The following is a 16,440-nucleotide window of genomic DNA, read 5'->3' as shown; positions in this document are numbered from 1 at the left end:
CGCGCTGCGCTGTGAACCCGGCGACCCGAGTTCGATTGCCGCTCGTGGGCAACACCGGTGATGATTACCTGAGCTGGTCGTGGGACTCTCCTAGGTCGACTAAGCCTCAAATGAGTAACCGGTTGTGGTATGTGAACATCGTCACTGGGGAGACGGCCTGGTGTGGTGTCGACCACCCATCCCCTCCGTGTGACGTGCCGTCCGTCAGAGCACAGCACTTGCCCGAACAGTCTGTTAGAGGCTATACGGGGAATCTTTGACTTTGCTGTACGGCCCTCCGTTGTGTTTTTTGGTCGTGCCATGTGTTGGTCGGCACGATGTCCGACTTTTCGCTCCATTCGCTTTCTGGGGCGGTCGTGGTGGCTACGCTGCTGCACGTAGCTGTCGGTAATCCAGCCGTGTGGAAGTGGCAGCAGCAGCAGCAGCAGCGAGGGGGGTTGGTGGATCACCGAGGAGGTGCCATACCCTGCCTGTCTCGCCAGGAGGAGGCAGTGCAGCAAGGGGACGAATCGCCACGTGTTTGCATCTGTACGCGGGGCGGGATAGAGTGTTTCCCCCTCGCACTTGTGGGTTTTCTCCAGGTGTTCTGGTTTATTCTCCTCTTCAAAGTGCCCTCCCTCTTTAGTTGGGTCGGTTTCCCCCGGTTCTGTTTTTGCTTCATGATTTTCATGCATATTTGCACATTGGGATCCTCAGATGGAATGCGTATTATACATTTTAATTAGAATTGTATTATTAATATCATGCCAAACAACCCGCGGTGACAACACACCGTCTCCGATTCGCACGGGTCGCTACGTATGGTGCGAAATAAGTTGAACGTACATAAAGCATAATGGGGGGGGGGGGGGGTGGGGTTTGGGGTTAGATCGCGTAAATATATAATGTGTCGTTAAACCCGCCACCACCCGACACAGCCAAATAGTGAGGGTTGTCACGTAAACAGAACATGCCATTTAGCTCCTAGTTCAGCACACCGGTGTGTTGCGAGAGTAAACCCACAACATTTACAATGAAGCAACTCTGTGCGTGCGATATACAACCATTGTGGTGATGTCACACGTGACGTGCAAGGCATGACGGGAGAGTGCCGATCCTCCTGTCACAGCCGCGCCTTTCGCTGCCTAGAAATCACCTCTTGTGTACAGCATTACTACTATTATTATTGCTGCTGCTCCTCTTGTGAGATATGAAGCCATCGAGAGAGAGGGAGCGAGAGCGAGCGGGTGCATGAGAAAGTAGGAACAGGGGCAGGGAGAGAGGGAGAGAGGGGGGGGGAGGGGTTAGGTAGTCATTTGAAAGTGCTTTTGATGTGGCCACAGCAGACTGCTAACCTGTGAAGGGGCTTTGCCCTTGTAATTCAAGGCGCGGAATTGCCGTGGCGTGCAAGTGCCGCTCGAAACAGGCCCCCCTTCGCGAGAGCTCGCTTTCATATTTTCGGGTAGGCGGAGATTTCGTTTTTTCTATTTTGGCAATCTTAACGTAATTTACCGGAGGTGAATGAAATGGTTGGCGACAACCACTTTGTCGAAAAGCGACGGCTCGCGACGGCTCGCGGCCGGCCGCTCCCGGCGGCTCGCGGCTGCTAAATAAAATAAAAACTCGCGTGGCGTTGGTCCGAACGAAATAACGGTTCACAGGAATTTGTCAGAAGGAAGGCGCCGCCACCACCCTTGCGTGTGTGACCTGTCGGGCCTCGTGGCGATCCGCTGCCGGAGGAAGGACTCGCGGTGCCGCGTCGAACGGCTTGTTGTTGCGTATTCTTAGGTTTTTTCGGTAAAGTTACGTAAATTTGTTTTTCATCTTGATGCAGCAGTCGTGCTGTGACGGTTCCACCTGAAGACGGAAGCTTGTGTTGCCTCCGAAACGTCGTGATTTTAATTTTAGTTTTATTTTACTTTTATTCATTTAAATTTTTTTTTTACCCACGTGACTTTACCGAAAAAACTTAAGAATATGAATCCTTGCAGTCACGAAAGCTTCAAATCTAGAATTGTTGTTGCGTGTAGAGTTTGTCGTTTTTCCACCCACGCGCCTTCGATTCGCTCGGTTGGCTACGTACGGTGCGAAAGAAGTTCAACAGAAGTACGTACGATGACGACGACGGCGGCGGCGATGATGACGGCACATACGTACATTTGGCGAGGTGTGGGGGCAGAGTTGGTTTGACCGTACGTCACCACGGCGGTCACCGTGGGTTGGTGGTGAATGGGTGGAGGGGGGGGCAAGGAACAAATCCTACACGGCTCTCTCTCCGACGACATGAGCCCTGGCCAGGATGTAAACTCGGGCGGTCAGGTGCAGAGGGTGCGGAGCGATAGTCGTCACGCCAAATGTCGGGGCATTTTTTGGCGGCTGCAGTTGCTGCAGTTCGCTTCCCGTTTTGTGTTTGTATAAACAGAACAGCCCCATCGCCCGTCCGTCTGTTCGGTCCGTGCCATTACTGTGCAATCATCATAATCATGATCAGCCACGTGGTGAGGCCACTGCCGGTTAAAGGTCTCCTCAAGCAGTGGCCAGTACTGTTGAAGGTGTCGTAGATAAGAGTCGATTCGTTTCCTGACTTGAACCAAGGTCGTTGCAGGAGCTTGCGGTGAGAGACATTCAAGGGAGCAGTGGGAGGTAATGAGCAGAAAGAGAAGCGTTGTGAGCTGCAGTGTGACCCAGTGGGTGAGTGAGTGGGTGAGTGAGTGAGTGGGTGGATGGGTCGAGTTAGTAAGTGGGGTGAGAGGGTGGACGAGTGAGTGTGTTGTTGTGACCTGCGGGTTCGGTGAGTGAGTGGGTGAGTGAATGCATGTGTGTACGTTGAACTTCTTTCACACCGTACGTAGCCAACCGTGCTAATCAGAGGTGCGGGGGGAAGGACAACAAACTAAACACAACAATCAATTTTAAAGAAATTCGTTTTCCCATTTCCAGTGGCTTCCTAACATCGGAAGGAAAAGCGTTCCAGACGGCCGCAGAAGTGCGTCCGAAAGCGCCGCGTGATGCGGTGACCAGCGTCTTTCTTCGACGGATAGCCAAAATGCCGCCGCTGCGAGGATGACCGGGGTTCGCGTGATGATGGTGACCACTACCGTGACCAATCGCCAGGTGCTGTATAGGTGTTGTGGTGCATTAGTGGCAAGCACGCTGTGTTCAAGGTGAGTGCGAATACATGCGTACGTTTGGGAGACTGAGCTCCTGGACATGTGGAATTCTGAGCTCGGGGGTCCGCTCATGGAAGGGGTCTGGAGCCGTCGTAATTATATGGGAATAATAATAATGCCACTTGTCTCCATGTCGCAGTAACTCCCCATTCCCCCAACACCCCGCCGCCATCCCCACCCCCCCCCCCCCACCTTTGGCAGCCGCTCGCAGAATAGCAGCCCCTTTGAGACGCGGGGCTTTAACTCGGCGACACGGACGGTCATTAAGCAGCGCGGCGCGGTAAACCGTGCTCAAGCATGCAGGAAACTGCGAGGAATTAGAGGGAGTCATTTATGCCGCTCGTCCTCAAAAGCTTCGGGGTTAGGCTTCCGCAACGGGGCGCGTGGACCCCCTCCCTACTCCCCCCCCCACCGCCCCACCCCCCCACCTCCCCCAGCGGCTCTGGGAAAGGAACGCGCACTTCCCAATCCAGACCAGGGTTTGATGGCGTCCGGGATTTTTTATTTTTTCGCGCAAAAAGGTGCCCCCATGTCTTCCGTTGCCCTGGCCGGGTTGAAAGTAAAAGGCCGCACAAGCTCACCGCTCCCCACCCCCCCCCGCCCCTTCCCCATGAATCGGGTTGCTCGTGCCGCTAGCCTGGCGAGAAGGCCGTCCGCTCTCTTCCCACGATCAGCACGGTCAGCTACGTACCAACTGCGTACACACGCCGCGGAAGAGGTGGGGGTACCCACACTTTAGCCCCCCCCCCCCCCCTGCACGTGACCCGCCGATTGACTGTTGCGTACCCATTTAGACTGCTGTGGGATGCGATCGGCGGTGGTGCGGCGTGGTGGGAGGGGACACGTGGGTGCGGATTTAATAAACTCGCTCCCGCTGTTTGAACTGCCGCTCCGGGAAATCGAATCGGATCGAGCCGGCGACCTCGGGATCGCACGCCCAGCGTGTTGACCGCTGCACCGAGGCGGTGGTGGCAGCGGCTGCGGCAGCCGTGAAAGACGAGGGCAGTTTTAGCGCCGGCGATCGTTGCCGAGGAGGCTTTTGCACTCGCCCTGAGATGCGCGGACAGGCGTGCACGGCAGTGGCGCGGAATGGCATGGTTCTGTCTGTAAAATCAATTGAATTGTATAGTGTGGCAGCAGCTACTCAACTACCGCCTGGAACGGTGAAAGCACAATTAGCCCTCGAGCAACAATGTTTTTTCACTTAATGCGGCGGCACTCTTTCAGGAATGCATCTGCCGCGTCAAACGAGGGCTTTGCTGTAACTGCCCTTTCTCTCCCTTGGTTTTCTATTGCTCGTCGATTTTTCTCTTGGTTTTTTTTCTCCTCTTTCTCTCTCTTCCTCCCGCCGAGAATCTCAGCTCGGGAGGTGCGCGCCCCTAGTTTTGTCGTTTGCCAGCCCGGGCCGCCTTCCGTAATCCGGGCGCTGTTTATCCTCCGTGTTGTTGTCGAAATATTGTTATCTTTTATTCACGCTCTCGCGACAACATCGCCAGCCGCTTCGGCGGGCGGGCGGCGGCTGTCGGCGGCTGGCAGCGCTACAGAGCCGCGGCTCGCGCACCGAGACATTCGCTATTAGCTCCGCGCCGGCGTTGATTGGCGAGCGCGACGCGTCCGCAGGTGGCGGCGTTATCTTGGAGCCGGCGCGCGACCGTCGTGGAAGGGGGTGACCCCCTCGTCACAATGGGCCGTCGTGATTAAAGACGCTTCTCTCCTCCAACCTCCCCCCGCCCGCCTCCCCCACCACCTCCCCCGCCCCCGCGTTTTGTTCTCCCTCGCCCCGACGAGCGAGCGCCGGATCGTGAGTGAGATTACCGCGGGACGCCCGGTGAAATCATCCGCGACGCGCGTGCGATGAAATTTTTTTCTTTTTCCGTGGGGAACGGCGGTTTCGCGCGCCGGTGGGATTTTATTGCGTTATCTTCGGCTTCTTCGTGTGTGCGCGTGTTTGTCTCTGTCTGGGTGGCGCAGTGGTTCACACGCACGCGCACACACACACACGCGCGTGCACACGCGCGCCGTGTGACAATTTCAGGCACGTCTTGTTTGGCTTCTGCGCGACATCGGTGGGTTAAAAAAATGTCTCCACGATAAACTCTCTCTCTCTCGATCCGCGAGGGTTACGTTCTTGACAACGTTCGTGAATCGAGAACTCTCACGCGTCAGCGAAGGTTTACCGCGTAGATTTGTTTTCCGCCCGGTAAAGCTCTCCCCGGGTAAATATGAAGGGCGTCGTTTGTCATATCATTTCCTGGATCGTAAGTTCCGTCGGCTGGGAAGGAGGTTTGCCGCTTTGCAACGCTCGGCCGGCCTCCCTTGTACGAGCGGCTGTCGATCGTACGCCGTACGGGAGGATCGCGAGCGTGCCGCATTGCAAAATCCGTGGCGCGCGTCATTCGAGCGCGCTCTGAACGTGCGCGTGGGTGGTCGGCGATCGGAGGGAATGGTGCCCAGGGCCGGTTCAGGCATCACTGGGCGGCCGTATTGGCTTTGAAGGGGAATCGAACTCGGGTCCACTGGGTTCAAAACACAACAGCCGTGCTACCGACTCGTCCTTTTCGATTTGCGAGTGTTTGTGTCACCTTCATAGGCACACAGCACTTGCCCCAGCGGTCTGTTTAGGCTATACGGGTTGGGGGGGGGGGGGAGAAATCTTTGTCTTTGTTAGACTAAAATCATAGAGCCTACTTACACCCTGCACCCAACTTTTGGGTTCGCGTGCTGTCTTTCGTTGACGACCGTTAAATGCCTCGCCTGTTAGTTGCTCAGCGTTCCTTCAGGACCCCGGCTCGACTCGTTCTCTGCGACACAGCGCTTGACGTTTTGCTTGTTTGTTTATCTCTGATGTTGTTGTTGTTGTTGTGCTCACGCGCCGTTCATCCTCCTCCCTCGTAAAATAGCCAGGCACGCTCGCTGCAAACGGGATCATCGTCCGTGCAACGAACGCAATAAGCTCAGTTTAACGAGTAGGCTTTCGCGACCGATTTTATCCACGATAGGTGATGCCGCGTGAATATATAAATGTGCGTCGTTAAACCCGCCACGACCCGACGCAGCCAACTAGTAAGGTTTGTCACGTGAACAAAGCGTGCACACCGCTTGTGTGTTGAATACACGAACACTTGCACCACATTGGGTCACAGGTGACGTCATCACATCTATCCCTCAACTGTCGGCCTGATGAGGCTGCTTGTAATTACCGGCGAAACGTCGTTCTCGACTTGTGAATATTGTGGCGGTGGGTTTACTCTCGCAACACACCGGGTGTGCTGTGCCAGTGACGGATTGGCCACGTTCTGTTCACGTCACACAAACCTTACTAGTTGGCTGTGTCATGTGGTGGCGGGTTTCACGTAACTTTATATTCGCGCAATCTAACCCAAAACAACCTCTGTTATGGAAAATAAACCCAACACCCGAATTCTAGATTTGAAGCTTTCGTGACTGCAAGTATTCATATTTTTTGTTTTTTTCGGTAAAGTTACGTAGGTAAAAAATTAAACTTGAATTTTTTACCTACGTGACTTTACCGAAAAAACCTAAAAATACCAACACTCTAACTCTATCGGGGTCCTCTCGCGCGCTCCCGTGTGTGGAGGCTGTTCCCGGCCTTCACCTTCTGCGGAGAAGCCAGCGACGGGCGGCGCTCGCGACCCGCTCCGCTCACCCCACGCGTGGTGCTGCCTCTCTGTGTGTTCGCTGGCTGCTTCCTCCCCCGCTGATGCCGCCCCCCCCCTCCCCCGCCCCCAAACTCGCGCCCCCTACCCCCCCGCCCCGCGCACTACCGATGCAGAACCTGGTGTCGTGCGTCGACCTGAGCGCTGAGGTCGTGTTCGACGGTGGCCTCCAGCGGCTGTATGGCGAGGTGGCGTCTACACGTCGCGCGGCCCGCAAGAGGAAACCCTCCACCACACCCGGTAAGCTCGGCCTAGCGAGCGGGCGTGCGTGCACATTGCAGTGTCTCGTGGGGCGAGCGCTGCTAGCGCGCGCGCTGGTGCTACTAATCACCCAGCGGGCCCGAGTTCGATTCCCGCTCACAGCCCCAACATCGATGACGGACAATCGAACCGGTCCTCCCCACAAGTCAACTCGGCCTTCGTCCTGGCGCGGTGTGTGAACATCGCCACTCGGGGAGACTAAGGCGGACCCCGATGCGGTGCTCGCCGCCCACCGTCTCGTGTGCAGTATGCGGCCTCAACAGGCGCTCGCTAACAGCACTGTCTGTTAAGGCTGTCGGGGGGAATCTTTGTCTTCGTGTGTTCTTAAATCTGCTCATGAGTGCATCCAGGTGAGCTTATATTGACGTGCGGGCGGAACGGTAGTGGAGCGGTTTAGCGTTGCCGCGCTACGATACCCGGCGGCACGAGTTCGGATTCCCGCTCACGACCATCTACGGTGGCGAACGTCTGAACTGGGCCTGGGCCTTCCCCAGGTCGACTCGGCCCACAATGAGTAACCCGGTGCGGCGTGTCAAGGTCGTCGGCGCTGGGGAGACAAAGGTGGCCGGGCTTGCTTGTCGGTCGCCCACCGTCTGGTGTGTCGTCACGGCCTTAACAGGCGCTCGCTTACCGGCTATCCGGGGGATCGTCGCCTTCACGCAGTGTCAGGAGTTGCCCCGGGCCTCCAAGTGGGGCGCTCGTAACTTAATCGACAAGTGATTTACCGAACCGGCCAAATTGACCCCGCGACGCCGGCACGCGGGATTCTTTGAGGGTCCACCGGGGCGGCCGCTACCGCCCCGAGCCTCCGTCGGCGGGCGACCGAGCCGGCGTCGGTGGCCGCCGTCTTGCCGCCCGGCCGAGCTTCGCGTGTTCGAGCGTTCTGGCCCTCCTTTGCCCCGCCGTGACGTTGGCGTGCAGAGGAGGAGTCCGCCACGGGGGGCCACGGCACGGATGGCGTCGCCGTGGAGGAGCCGGGGGACGCGGCCGAGAGGCGGGCAGCAGCGGCCCCGCTGCAGGTCGCCGCCGCCGCGGCGCCGCACACCCCCCAGGTAGGGAGATCGCCCTCCCGATTGGCCGATCGGCACGGTGTTCGGCCTGCAATACGTGACCCTCGCCTCCTTTACTCCGCCCCCGTTCGCCGTACACGTGTGCACACGGCCCCTCCTTTGTCGATCCACTGCTGGATGTGGGAGCGTGTGTCCCCTACCCCCCGTTTGACCGTACTTCGCCACGCCGGTTGGTGAAGGCCGTGAGCGTAGCCCTGCGAGTGTAGGAGTACAGTACAACATCGGGGTTTCTTTTGCTGTGAAGTTCCCTGTGTCCACCATATGGCCCCCGCGTTGTAGCCCATGACGTCTGTCACGCGTGCGCGGGGCGCCCATCCTCAAGCACTATCCAGGCTCAAGTCGGCTTAGCTTCTGAGGGATGGCGAGATGGGATGCATTGTGGGTGATTTGCCCATCGGTTGCTCGATGTCTTCTGCTCTCAGAGGCTAAGCTGCTGCCGAGCCGAGTCGGCACTTGGAGACCGCCTGAGAGTGCCAGGTGTTATAGGCTTTGAGATGGCAGCAGTCGATTCAAGAATCCGCCAATTGATTCTTGAATCTATCCGTAGAGCGCCAGCAGGGGGCGATGTTGCTCTGTAGTTTTCCCAAACTGAGTACAGTGATGCACCGCGATTGACGTCTCCCCCCCCCCATTTCACGTCGTTCCGCAAACACGTCGTAGCTTTATCATGAACGCCGCCACCCGATTTGCATCTCCTCCACCCCTCCCCGTTCACGCCCGCTGACAGCCTCGGCCCGTCCTTTCGCCGTTAGCCGTCGCCCCTCAGCCTTTCGCCTCCACCACCCACTACTACTGCTACCCTGTAAATCCCTTTGGAATTTTCGTCATTTCGATATTCGCCGTCGCACCTTTGCAGGAACGCATCCCTGACGTAAACCGGGGGCGGGTGGTGGGGGGGGGTATTGCTTTGAATTGGCGAGCGTCACCGTTTCGAATTTGGACCGCGACAACGCCGGCACGCAACGGCCCACCTTCTCGTTCGCGAATAGCATCGTGGGATCTTTAACCCTCGGCTGTGGAGCGAATGGCGCGTGTTAACCAGGGGGTGGCCGTTGGGTTCGAACCGTGGAAACCTCTGCTGACATCCGGCAAACGCTTCTGCCGTTTGGCCGTGCACACGGCTCCGTCGTCAAGGGGCATCAACCATCATCGCGCGAACTCGCCCGCTCATCCTCGCGGCAGCAGCTTCTGGCTGGCCATCGAACAAAGACGGTCACCGCATCGCGCGGCACTTTCCGATGCGCTTCTGCGGCCGTCTGGAACGCTCTTCCGATATGAGGAAGCCACTGGGAGCTGTGCACTTTTAAATCGTCCAGATTTAAAACGAATTTCTCTAGAACTGCTTCTCGTGTTTAGTTTGTTGTCCTTCCCCCGCACCTCCAAGTAGCACGGTTGGCTACGCACGGCGGGAAAGAGGCTCAACGTGCGTGCGTACGTTGCGACGAACGCTGTGCGCGAGCCGCTGTTTAAATGAGTCGCTTAATTTTCGATCGCGGTCGTCGTTTTTTTGTTGTTGTTTCTCCCCTTCCCCACTCCCCTCTCCCCCCTTTCCCCTGCCCACCGCGGCAAGAAACCAAATAAAACGCGAAATCCGCCGTTCTGAATGGAGCGCGACAAAAAAATGTAACCCGTCACTCCCCGCTGTGTGTGTGTCCCGCAGAAGGAGCGATGCCGCGCGCCGCGCAAGGCCACGCCGAAAAAGAAAGCCAAGGGGCTCTTGAGATGAGTTTGCCAATTAACGACGACGGGTGTTTTTTTAACGGCACGTGGAGGGATGGGGGCGGGGGAATCGCGGTGGAACATGACGTTTTAATCGCTTTCTACTTTTATCTTCTTAAATTACCCGGGGGGGTATTTATATAAGGATATATTTATTTTTTAATATCCGCCGGTGAATCTGTACGAATTTTATCCGCGGCCGGATTTTTCCGCGGGATTCGCCGACGCTGCCCCCACTGCCCCTGCCGTGCGTCGAGAAGCGATCGTGCGAGCGTACCCACGACGCAGATCGTTTCTTTTTCGTTTAAGCACACGCACGATTTGAATCAAGGTTCACATTTTAATAAAGGTTCACATTTTAACAGCGCAGGGGAGGCGTGTGTTTTATGTGCGTATATATTGTGAAAGTGTTTGCCGGATGTTGATAAAGCTGAGTGATTATTAAAAAAAAAGAAACTGAATTTATTTAACGGCTTTCCGATGTGCTACCTCCCTCGCCTCGTATGCCGGAGGTCGTGGGTTCGATCCCGAATAAGTTAACACGCGTTTAGAGTATATGGCCGCTATATATTTCCACGTGATAAACCACTTCGATGAGCTATCATTTGTGGCCAGGTCGCTCCTGAAAAAGAGCCGTATAGCTCAGTGGGCCTTACCTGGTAAAATGTAAATATAATTTACAATTTATTCGATCAATATGAGTTCCCCCAAAGAAGCTTCCCAAGCACGTGGCGGCGAAACATCGGACATTATAACTCTAACTGTGCATAACTCAGACTCACCGATAGCATCATCGTGGAGACTGTAAACGCCACCTGATATCGGAGACATTGTCTGCTTGTTCTGTCATGACTGCAGGGATAATTGTGTTTTAAGTTGGTAATTCGTGATGTATCTACAATGCATGTTGCACCTTTTTTTTTTCCTTCGTGCGGTTAAATTACATTTTTATTCTCCCGTTTGAACAGGCGTGGGCGTTGCACAATAGGCGAGTTTAGTGAACAACGAAAATCTACCGATATAATTAACTTCAATTTTCAGAATCTTTATTTCATCGCGGAGGAATCTGATTAACTTATCAAGCTCTTTTTTTCCCAGCTGCCCAGTCGGGGATGGTCAGCGATGTTACGTCAACAAACAATACCAGAAAGGATACAGGAGCGAGATGGAGAAAGGGTTACGTTCACCGATTAAATAAGTAAATATAAATAAAGCGTGGAAGTGTAGATAGCACTCGTGCATAAATATTTCCTGCGGATTTGTCAACACCAAACGCGAGCTTAAACAACGACGGCAAAAAGCCCCTTTTTACTGAACCAGGTAAGGTACCCCACTAAGCTATGATATCTCGACATTGTGGCTTATCGCGTGGGAAATTGAGAGCAGCACAAATACTCTCAAGAAATGTTTCTAAATTTGAAGGGAAAAACCGGAGGACCCGGAGCAAAATCCACGCGACCACGGGGAGAGAGACGCAAACTACAACATATACAGGCGTAGCTGGGATCCGGATTGGACCTCCTGCAAACCAGGCGAGGTAGTTGACATCTCCTAGCCACCGTGGCGACCTTGGGCAATGCAAAAAAACAAACAAGTAAACCCGTAAAAACAAAGTTTTTCACTATAAATCCTTTATATGCGTGGCGGCTAGAGTCTTCTCGTCCTCTGGCTTGAGATGGCTGCCACCTATGGGTCGGATGATTGTCTGCCAGTATTAAACAATTGGTAATTAAATATTTAATTTGTTTTCCCTAAACAGTGTAAAATTTTGGAAATAATTTTTCACGAAAATTAATTGTCACACACAACGAGTCTGTGTGGAAAATATCAGCTCGATTGGATCACGGGAAGTGGGTTAAAAAACGACCGAAAGATTTGCACGGTCGTAAGCAAGCAAGCAAGCACGCAAGCAAGCAAGCAAGCGAACTTAATATAAAGGATTTAAAAAAGAACAATCCCAAGACCACACCGAGACGATACAGTCACTCGATTACGTTCCACTTCAAATTGTAACTCTCGATTCCATGGGCAAGGTTCATAGTTTCAAATCACAGTTGCGAATGTCCCTGTATCTGGTTTTCTTTTTTTTTGGAGGAAGATTTAACGATGAGGTTGTTCCCGAAGCTTTACAACAGGAGGTGACACTCGGCCACGGAATTCCCTTTGCTCGCAGTCACCCTCGGTTAAACTAACAAGAGTACACGGGTACTCTTTGGTTCTTTCGGTAAAGTCACGTAGGTAGATAAAATAATAATATTTGTTTTATTTATTTTTGGTTTTATTTTTCTACCTACGTGACTTTACCGAAAGAACCAAAGAGTATGGATTCCTGCAGTCACGAAAGCTTCAAATCACGATTGAAGAGTACACGAGATCAAATGAGAGCAGTCGAGAGCGGAAAGGAATGCCACGCGTTAAATTGGACGGGGTTTAGTTTTTTTTATTGCACCTTTCTTGACCCCGCCGTCCCTACTGGGGATGTGTGACAAAGAGCTTCATAGCTCGTCGGCTTTCTCCAGGATAAATAAAAATATTCTGATTCTGACAATTCTTACAACTGAGTCACGGAACCATTAGACAGAGTCGAGTGACTAATTGTACCCGTCATGCTTCTGTGTGTGTCAGCGTGTGTGTGTCAGTGTGTGTGTGTGTCAGCGTGTGTGTGTCAGCGTGTGTGTCTGTGTGTGTGTGTCAGCGTGCGTGTGTCAGCGTGCGTGTGTCAGTATGTGTGTCAGTGTGTGTGTGTGTCAGTGTGTGTGTGTCAGCGTGTGTGTGTGTCAGCGTGTGTGTGTCAGCGTGTGTGTGTGTCAGTGTGTGTGTGTCAGTGTGTGTGTGTCAGTGTGTGTGTGTCAGTGTGTGTGTGTCAGCGTGTGTGTGTCAGCGTGCGTGTGTCAGCGTGTGTGTGTCAGTGTGTGTGTGTGTCAGTGTGTGTGTGTCTGTGTGTGTGTGTCAGCGTGCGTGTGTCATCGTGCGTGTGTCAGCGTGCGTGTGTCAGCGTGTGTGTGTCAGTGTGTGTGTGTGTCAGTGTGTGTGTGTCAGCGTGTGTGTGTGTCAGTGTGTGTGTGTCAGTGTGTGTGTGTCAGTGTGTGTGTGTGTCAGTGTGTGTGTGTCAGCGTGTGTGTGTGTCAGTGTGTGTGTGTCAGCGTGTGTGTGTGTCAGTGTGTGTGTGTCAGCGTGTGTGTGTCTGTGTGTGTGTGTGTCAGCGTGCGTGTGTCAGCGTGCGTGTGTCAGTATGTGTGTCAGTGTGTGTGTGTGTCAGCGTGTGTGTGTCAGCGTGTGTGTGTCAGCGTGTGTGTGTGTCAGTGTGTGTGTGTCAGCGTGTGTGTGTCAGCGTGTGTGTGTCAGCGTGCGTGTGTCAGTATGTGTGTGTCAGTGTGTGTGTGTCAGCGTGTGTGTGTCAGCGTGTGTGTGTGTCAGTGTGTGTGTGTCAGTGTGTGTGTGTCAGCGTGTGTGTGTGTCAGTGTGTGTGTGTCAGTGTGTGTGTGTGTCAGTGTGTGTGTGTCAGTGTGTGTGTGTCAGCGTGTGTGTGTGTCAGTGTGTGTGTGTCAGTGTGTGTGTGTGTCAGTGTGTGTGTGTCAGTGTGTGTGTGTCAGCGTGTGTGTGTGTCAGTGTGTGTGTGTCAGTGTGTGTGTGTCAGTGTGTGTGTGTGTGTGTCAGTGTGTGTGTGTCAGCGTGTGTGTGTCAGTGTGTGTGTGTGTCAGTGTGTGTGTGTCAGTGTGTGTGTGTGTCAGTGTGTGTGTGTGTCAGTGTGTGTGTGTGTCAGTGTGTGTGTGTCAGCGTGTGTGTGTCAGTGTGTGTGTGTGTGCTCACTAACAGAGGGGAGCGGCAGTGCAGCGGTTAGCGCTGCGCTACGAACCCTGCGGCCCGAGTTCGATTCTCGCTCGCGGCCAACATCGGTGACGAATATCTGAACCCTTCCTGGGCCTCCCCTAGGTCGACTCGGCCTCAAATGAGTACCTGGTGAAGTATCAAAAACATCGCCACTGGGGAGACAAAGGCGGCCGGGCGTGATGCCAGCCACCCACCCCCTCGTGTGCCGTGTCAGTCTTCATAGGTGCTCGCTAACAGCACTTGCCCCAACAGTCTGTTAAAGGCTTTGTGTGTCACTGTGTATGAGTGTGTCAAGGTGTGTGCGTGTCAGCACTGTACTCTTATGTGTTTCGGTGTGCGGGGGGGGGGTGTGCACAGTACACTATACAATTATAAACATACAATAGAACAATTCAACTTACAACAAAACATTGTTGCAGGGAACAGCTGTAAACCAGGAAGCTAAAAGGGGATGTTTGTGTTGCCACTTATTTTGGCACAATTGCAACAGGACTCCCGATTTGTATTTAAAAAAACAACCATGCGCCTGATCTTCCCCTCGCGATGCGCACATCCCATAGCCCCCCTCCCCCCCACACGTTTTTCCAAGTCTCCAGAACGTGCGTGTGTATGTTGAACTTCTTTCGCACCGTACGTAGCCAACGCGAGGTGCTGTTTGCACAGAGAGATTGCTCTACAAATCTGAACGGCATCCTCTTTTGAAGCCACCTAATTTACACGCATTTTTTTGTTATATATTCATTTACATGTATGTATATATGTGTGTGTGGGCTGTATACACTCTACATATGTATACATATCGTATATATACACACACAAGTCGCTTGCTTGCTACAGTGGCAATGCGGGGGGGGGGGGGGAGAACGGTGGGCAGAGGAGCGCCGCTCACAACAACGAGCGGAGCGCCGGGCGGATAAAACGCGGCGACTTGGGTGAGCGCAGCTGGTGCCACCACCTTGCCAGTGGCAAGGCCCCCCCCACCCCCCAAAGTCGTTCAACCCGTAGCGCCGCCTGGGTTCAGTCTCGTGCCCCCCCCCCCGCCAGCGTGCCTTCCGGACACTTCACGTGGCCTCAGAAGTGCACCTAGCCTGCCACGCAAAGCGACACGGTGACGTCGCCGGCACTTCGTGGAGTCATTGGCTCCGCGCGCCAAAGCTTGCAGCTCCGCTGATCAGCGGGTTCGAATTCGATCTCCCGACACCGCGTAGTTGAAGGTGGTTGTCTCACCCCCCACCCCCCGTCACTCGTATGGTCGCCTGTGCCCATCCAACGGCGGTGTTTTTGAATGGGCGCGCCACAGTGGTTGAGGGCAGTGCCGGATGATCCTAGTAGCACAAGTAGCTACTACATATGTAGCAGCTACATATGTAGCTGCTACATATGTAGCTGCTACATATGTAGCTGCTACATATGTAGTAGCTACACATGCTACGGGACCCGCACTTTCAAGGGCCCCCGCGCTAAACGCTTTCAAGCTATCAATTCCGGTTCAGCGATTCTGCACTTGCTCTATTACTATAGTACTAGACCGCCTTCAACTTTTACGAACGACTGGGTGTTTAAGGTTAGCGATTTGTTGTATTATCTGGCTGTATAGCAAATGCAAGTAAACAAATTGTGTTTTAATATTTACGTGTTTTTTTTTATTTAGGGCCCCTTTAACACATTCCTGCGGAGGGAGCTGGTAGGAACGTTGGGTTGCTCGGTCAATGGCCAGGGTCAACGGCGGCGTGGTGTATTCCGCAAATATGCCCGACTATGAGGGTGGGCACAAGCCGGCGTGAGTAGGTTAAACGTTGATTTTTATAAGGTCACCACGGGGTGACCAGCCCTTCCCTTCCCACCCAGCCCCACCCCTCCCACCCTCCACCCAGCCCCACCCTCCCCATCCAGCCCCTCCCAGCCCCTCCCTCCCCACCCAGCCCCTCCCTGCACGACGGACGGATAGACACAATAATCCCCTGTGGGCTGGTGTAACCAGGAGGTTCCTACCAGTATAACATATGCTACAGGCCCTGCACTAGCTTAAAGCGGCACTAGTTAGGGGTCGATTGGCCGTGGCTTTCACCTGCGGTCAACGGGACGAGGAAGGGGAGAAGGGAAAGCGAAACGACACGAACTCTCTCACTCTCCTGGAGCCCTCGTCGTGGCGAGCGAGCGAGCAGCAGACCTCCCTCCCACATTGGCATCGAGCTCCTGAGCATATTTGCCCGTACGCAAGAATAGAACAGCGTGTGGGAAATGTCGATGGGCCCAATGTTAGCCTGGACATTGTTCGCCTGTGGACAATGTTAGTCTGTGGGTCCAATGTTGGTTTATGGGCAATGTTAATCTCTGGGTCCAATATTAGTTTATGGGAAATATTAGTCTATAGGCAATGTTAATTTATGGGTCCAGTGTTAGTTTATGGGTCCAATATTGGTTTATGGGAAATGATAGTCTATGGGCAATGTTAGTCTATGGGTCTGGTGTTATTCTCTGGGTCCATTGTCGGTTTACGTGCAGTGTTAGTCTATGGGTCCAATGTTGGTCTATGGACAACGTTAGTCTGTGGGACCAATGTTAATCTTCGAACCAATCGTAAATCACTGTGGTCTGCCCTCATTCAACGGAGGAGGAAGATCAAAACCACACGAACTGTCTGCTGAAGCCCTCTCCTCGTGACAACACACCTCGACATTGCCATGGGTCCCCCCTCCACCTCTGTCCAGCGTGGCAGAGTAGGCCAACGTC

General features: G+C 54.0%; 1 protein-coding gene across 2 annotated transcripts in view; it reads left to right on the top strand.

Annotated features, from left to right (window-relative positions):
• The window catches only part of NHEJ1 (non-homologous end joining factor 1), a 38,696-nt gene extending 28,459 nt beyond the window's left edge, over positions 1 to 10,237 (top strand). Inside the window, exons 6-8 of one of the 2 annotated variants that reach the window (XM_078865763.1) lie at positions 6,943 to 7,066; positions 8,009 to 8,139; positions 9,818 to 10,237. In XM_078865763.1, the coding sequence (XP_078721889.1) occupies positions 6,943 to 7,066; positions 8,009 to 8,139; positions 9,818 to 9,883 (321 nt within the window). In that variant the 3' untranslated portion in view covers positions 9,884 to 10,237. The other variant, XM_078865762.1, reaches the window with a different exon arrangement.
• Positions 10,238 to 16,440: the final 6,203 nt, after the last annotated feature.

Source organism: Lampetra fluviatilis, chromosome 21, assembly GCF_964198595.1.
Source record: "Lampetra fluviatilis chromosome 21, kcLamFluv1.1, whole genome shotgun sequence".
Classification (NCBI taxonomy): domain Eukaryota; kingdom Metazoa; phylum Chordata; class Hyperoartia; order Petromyzontiformes; family Petromyzontidae; genus Lampetra; species Lampetra fluviatilis.
The sequence above is the reverse complement of the archived record's forward strand: the minus strand, read 5'-3'. Positions and strand labels throughout refer to the sequence as shown.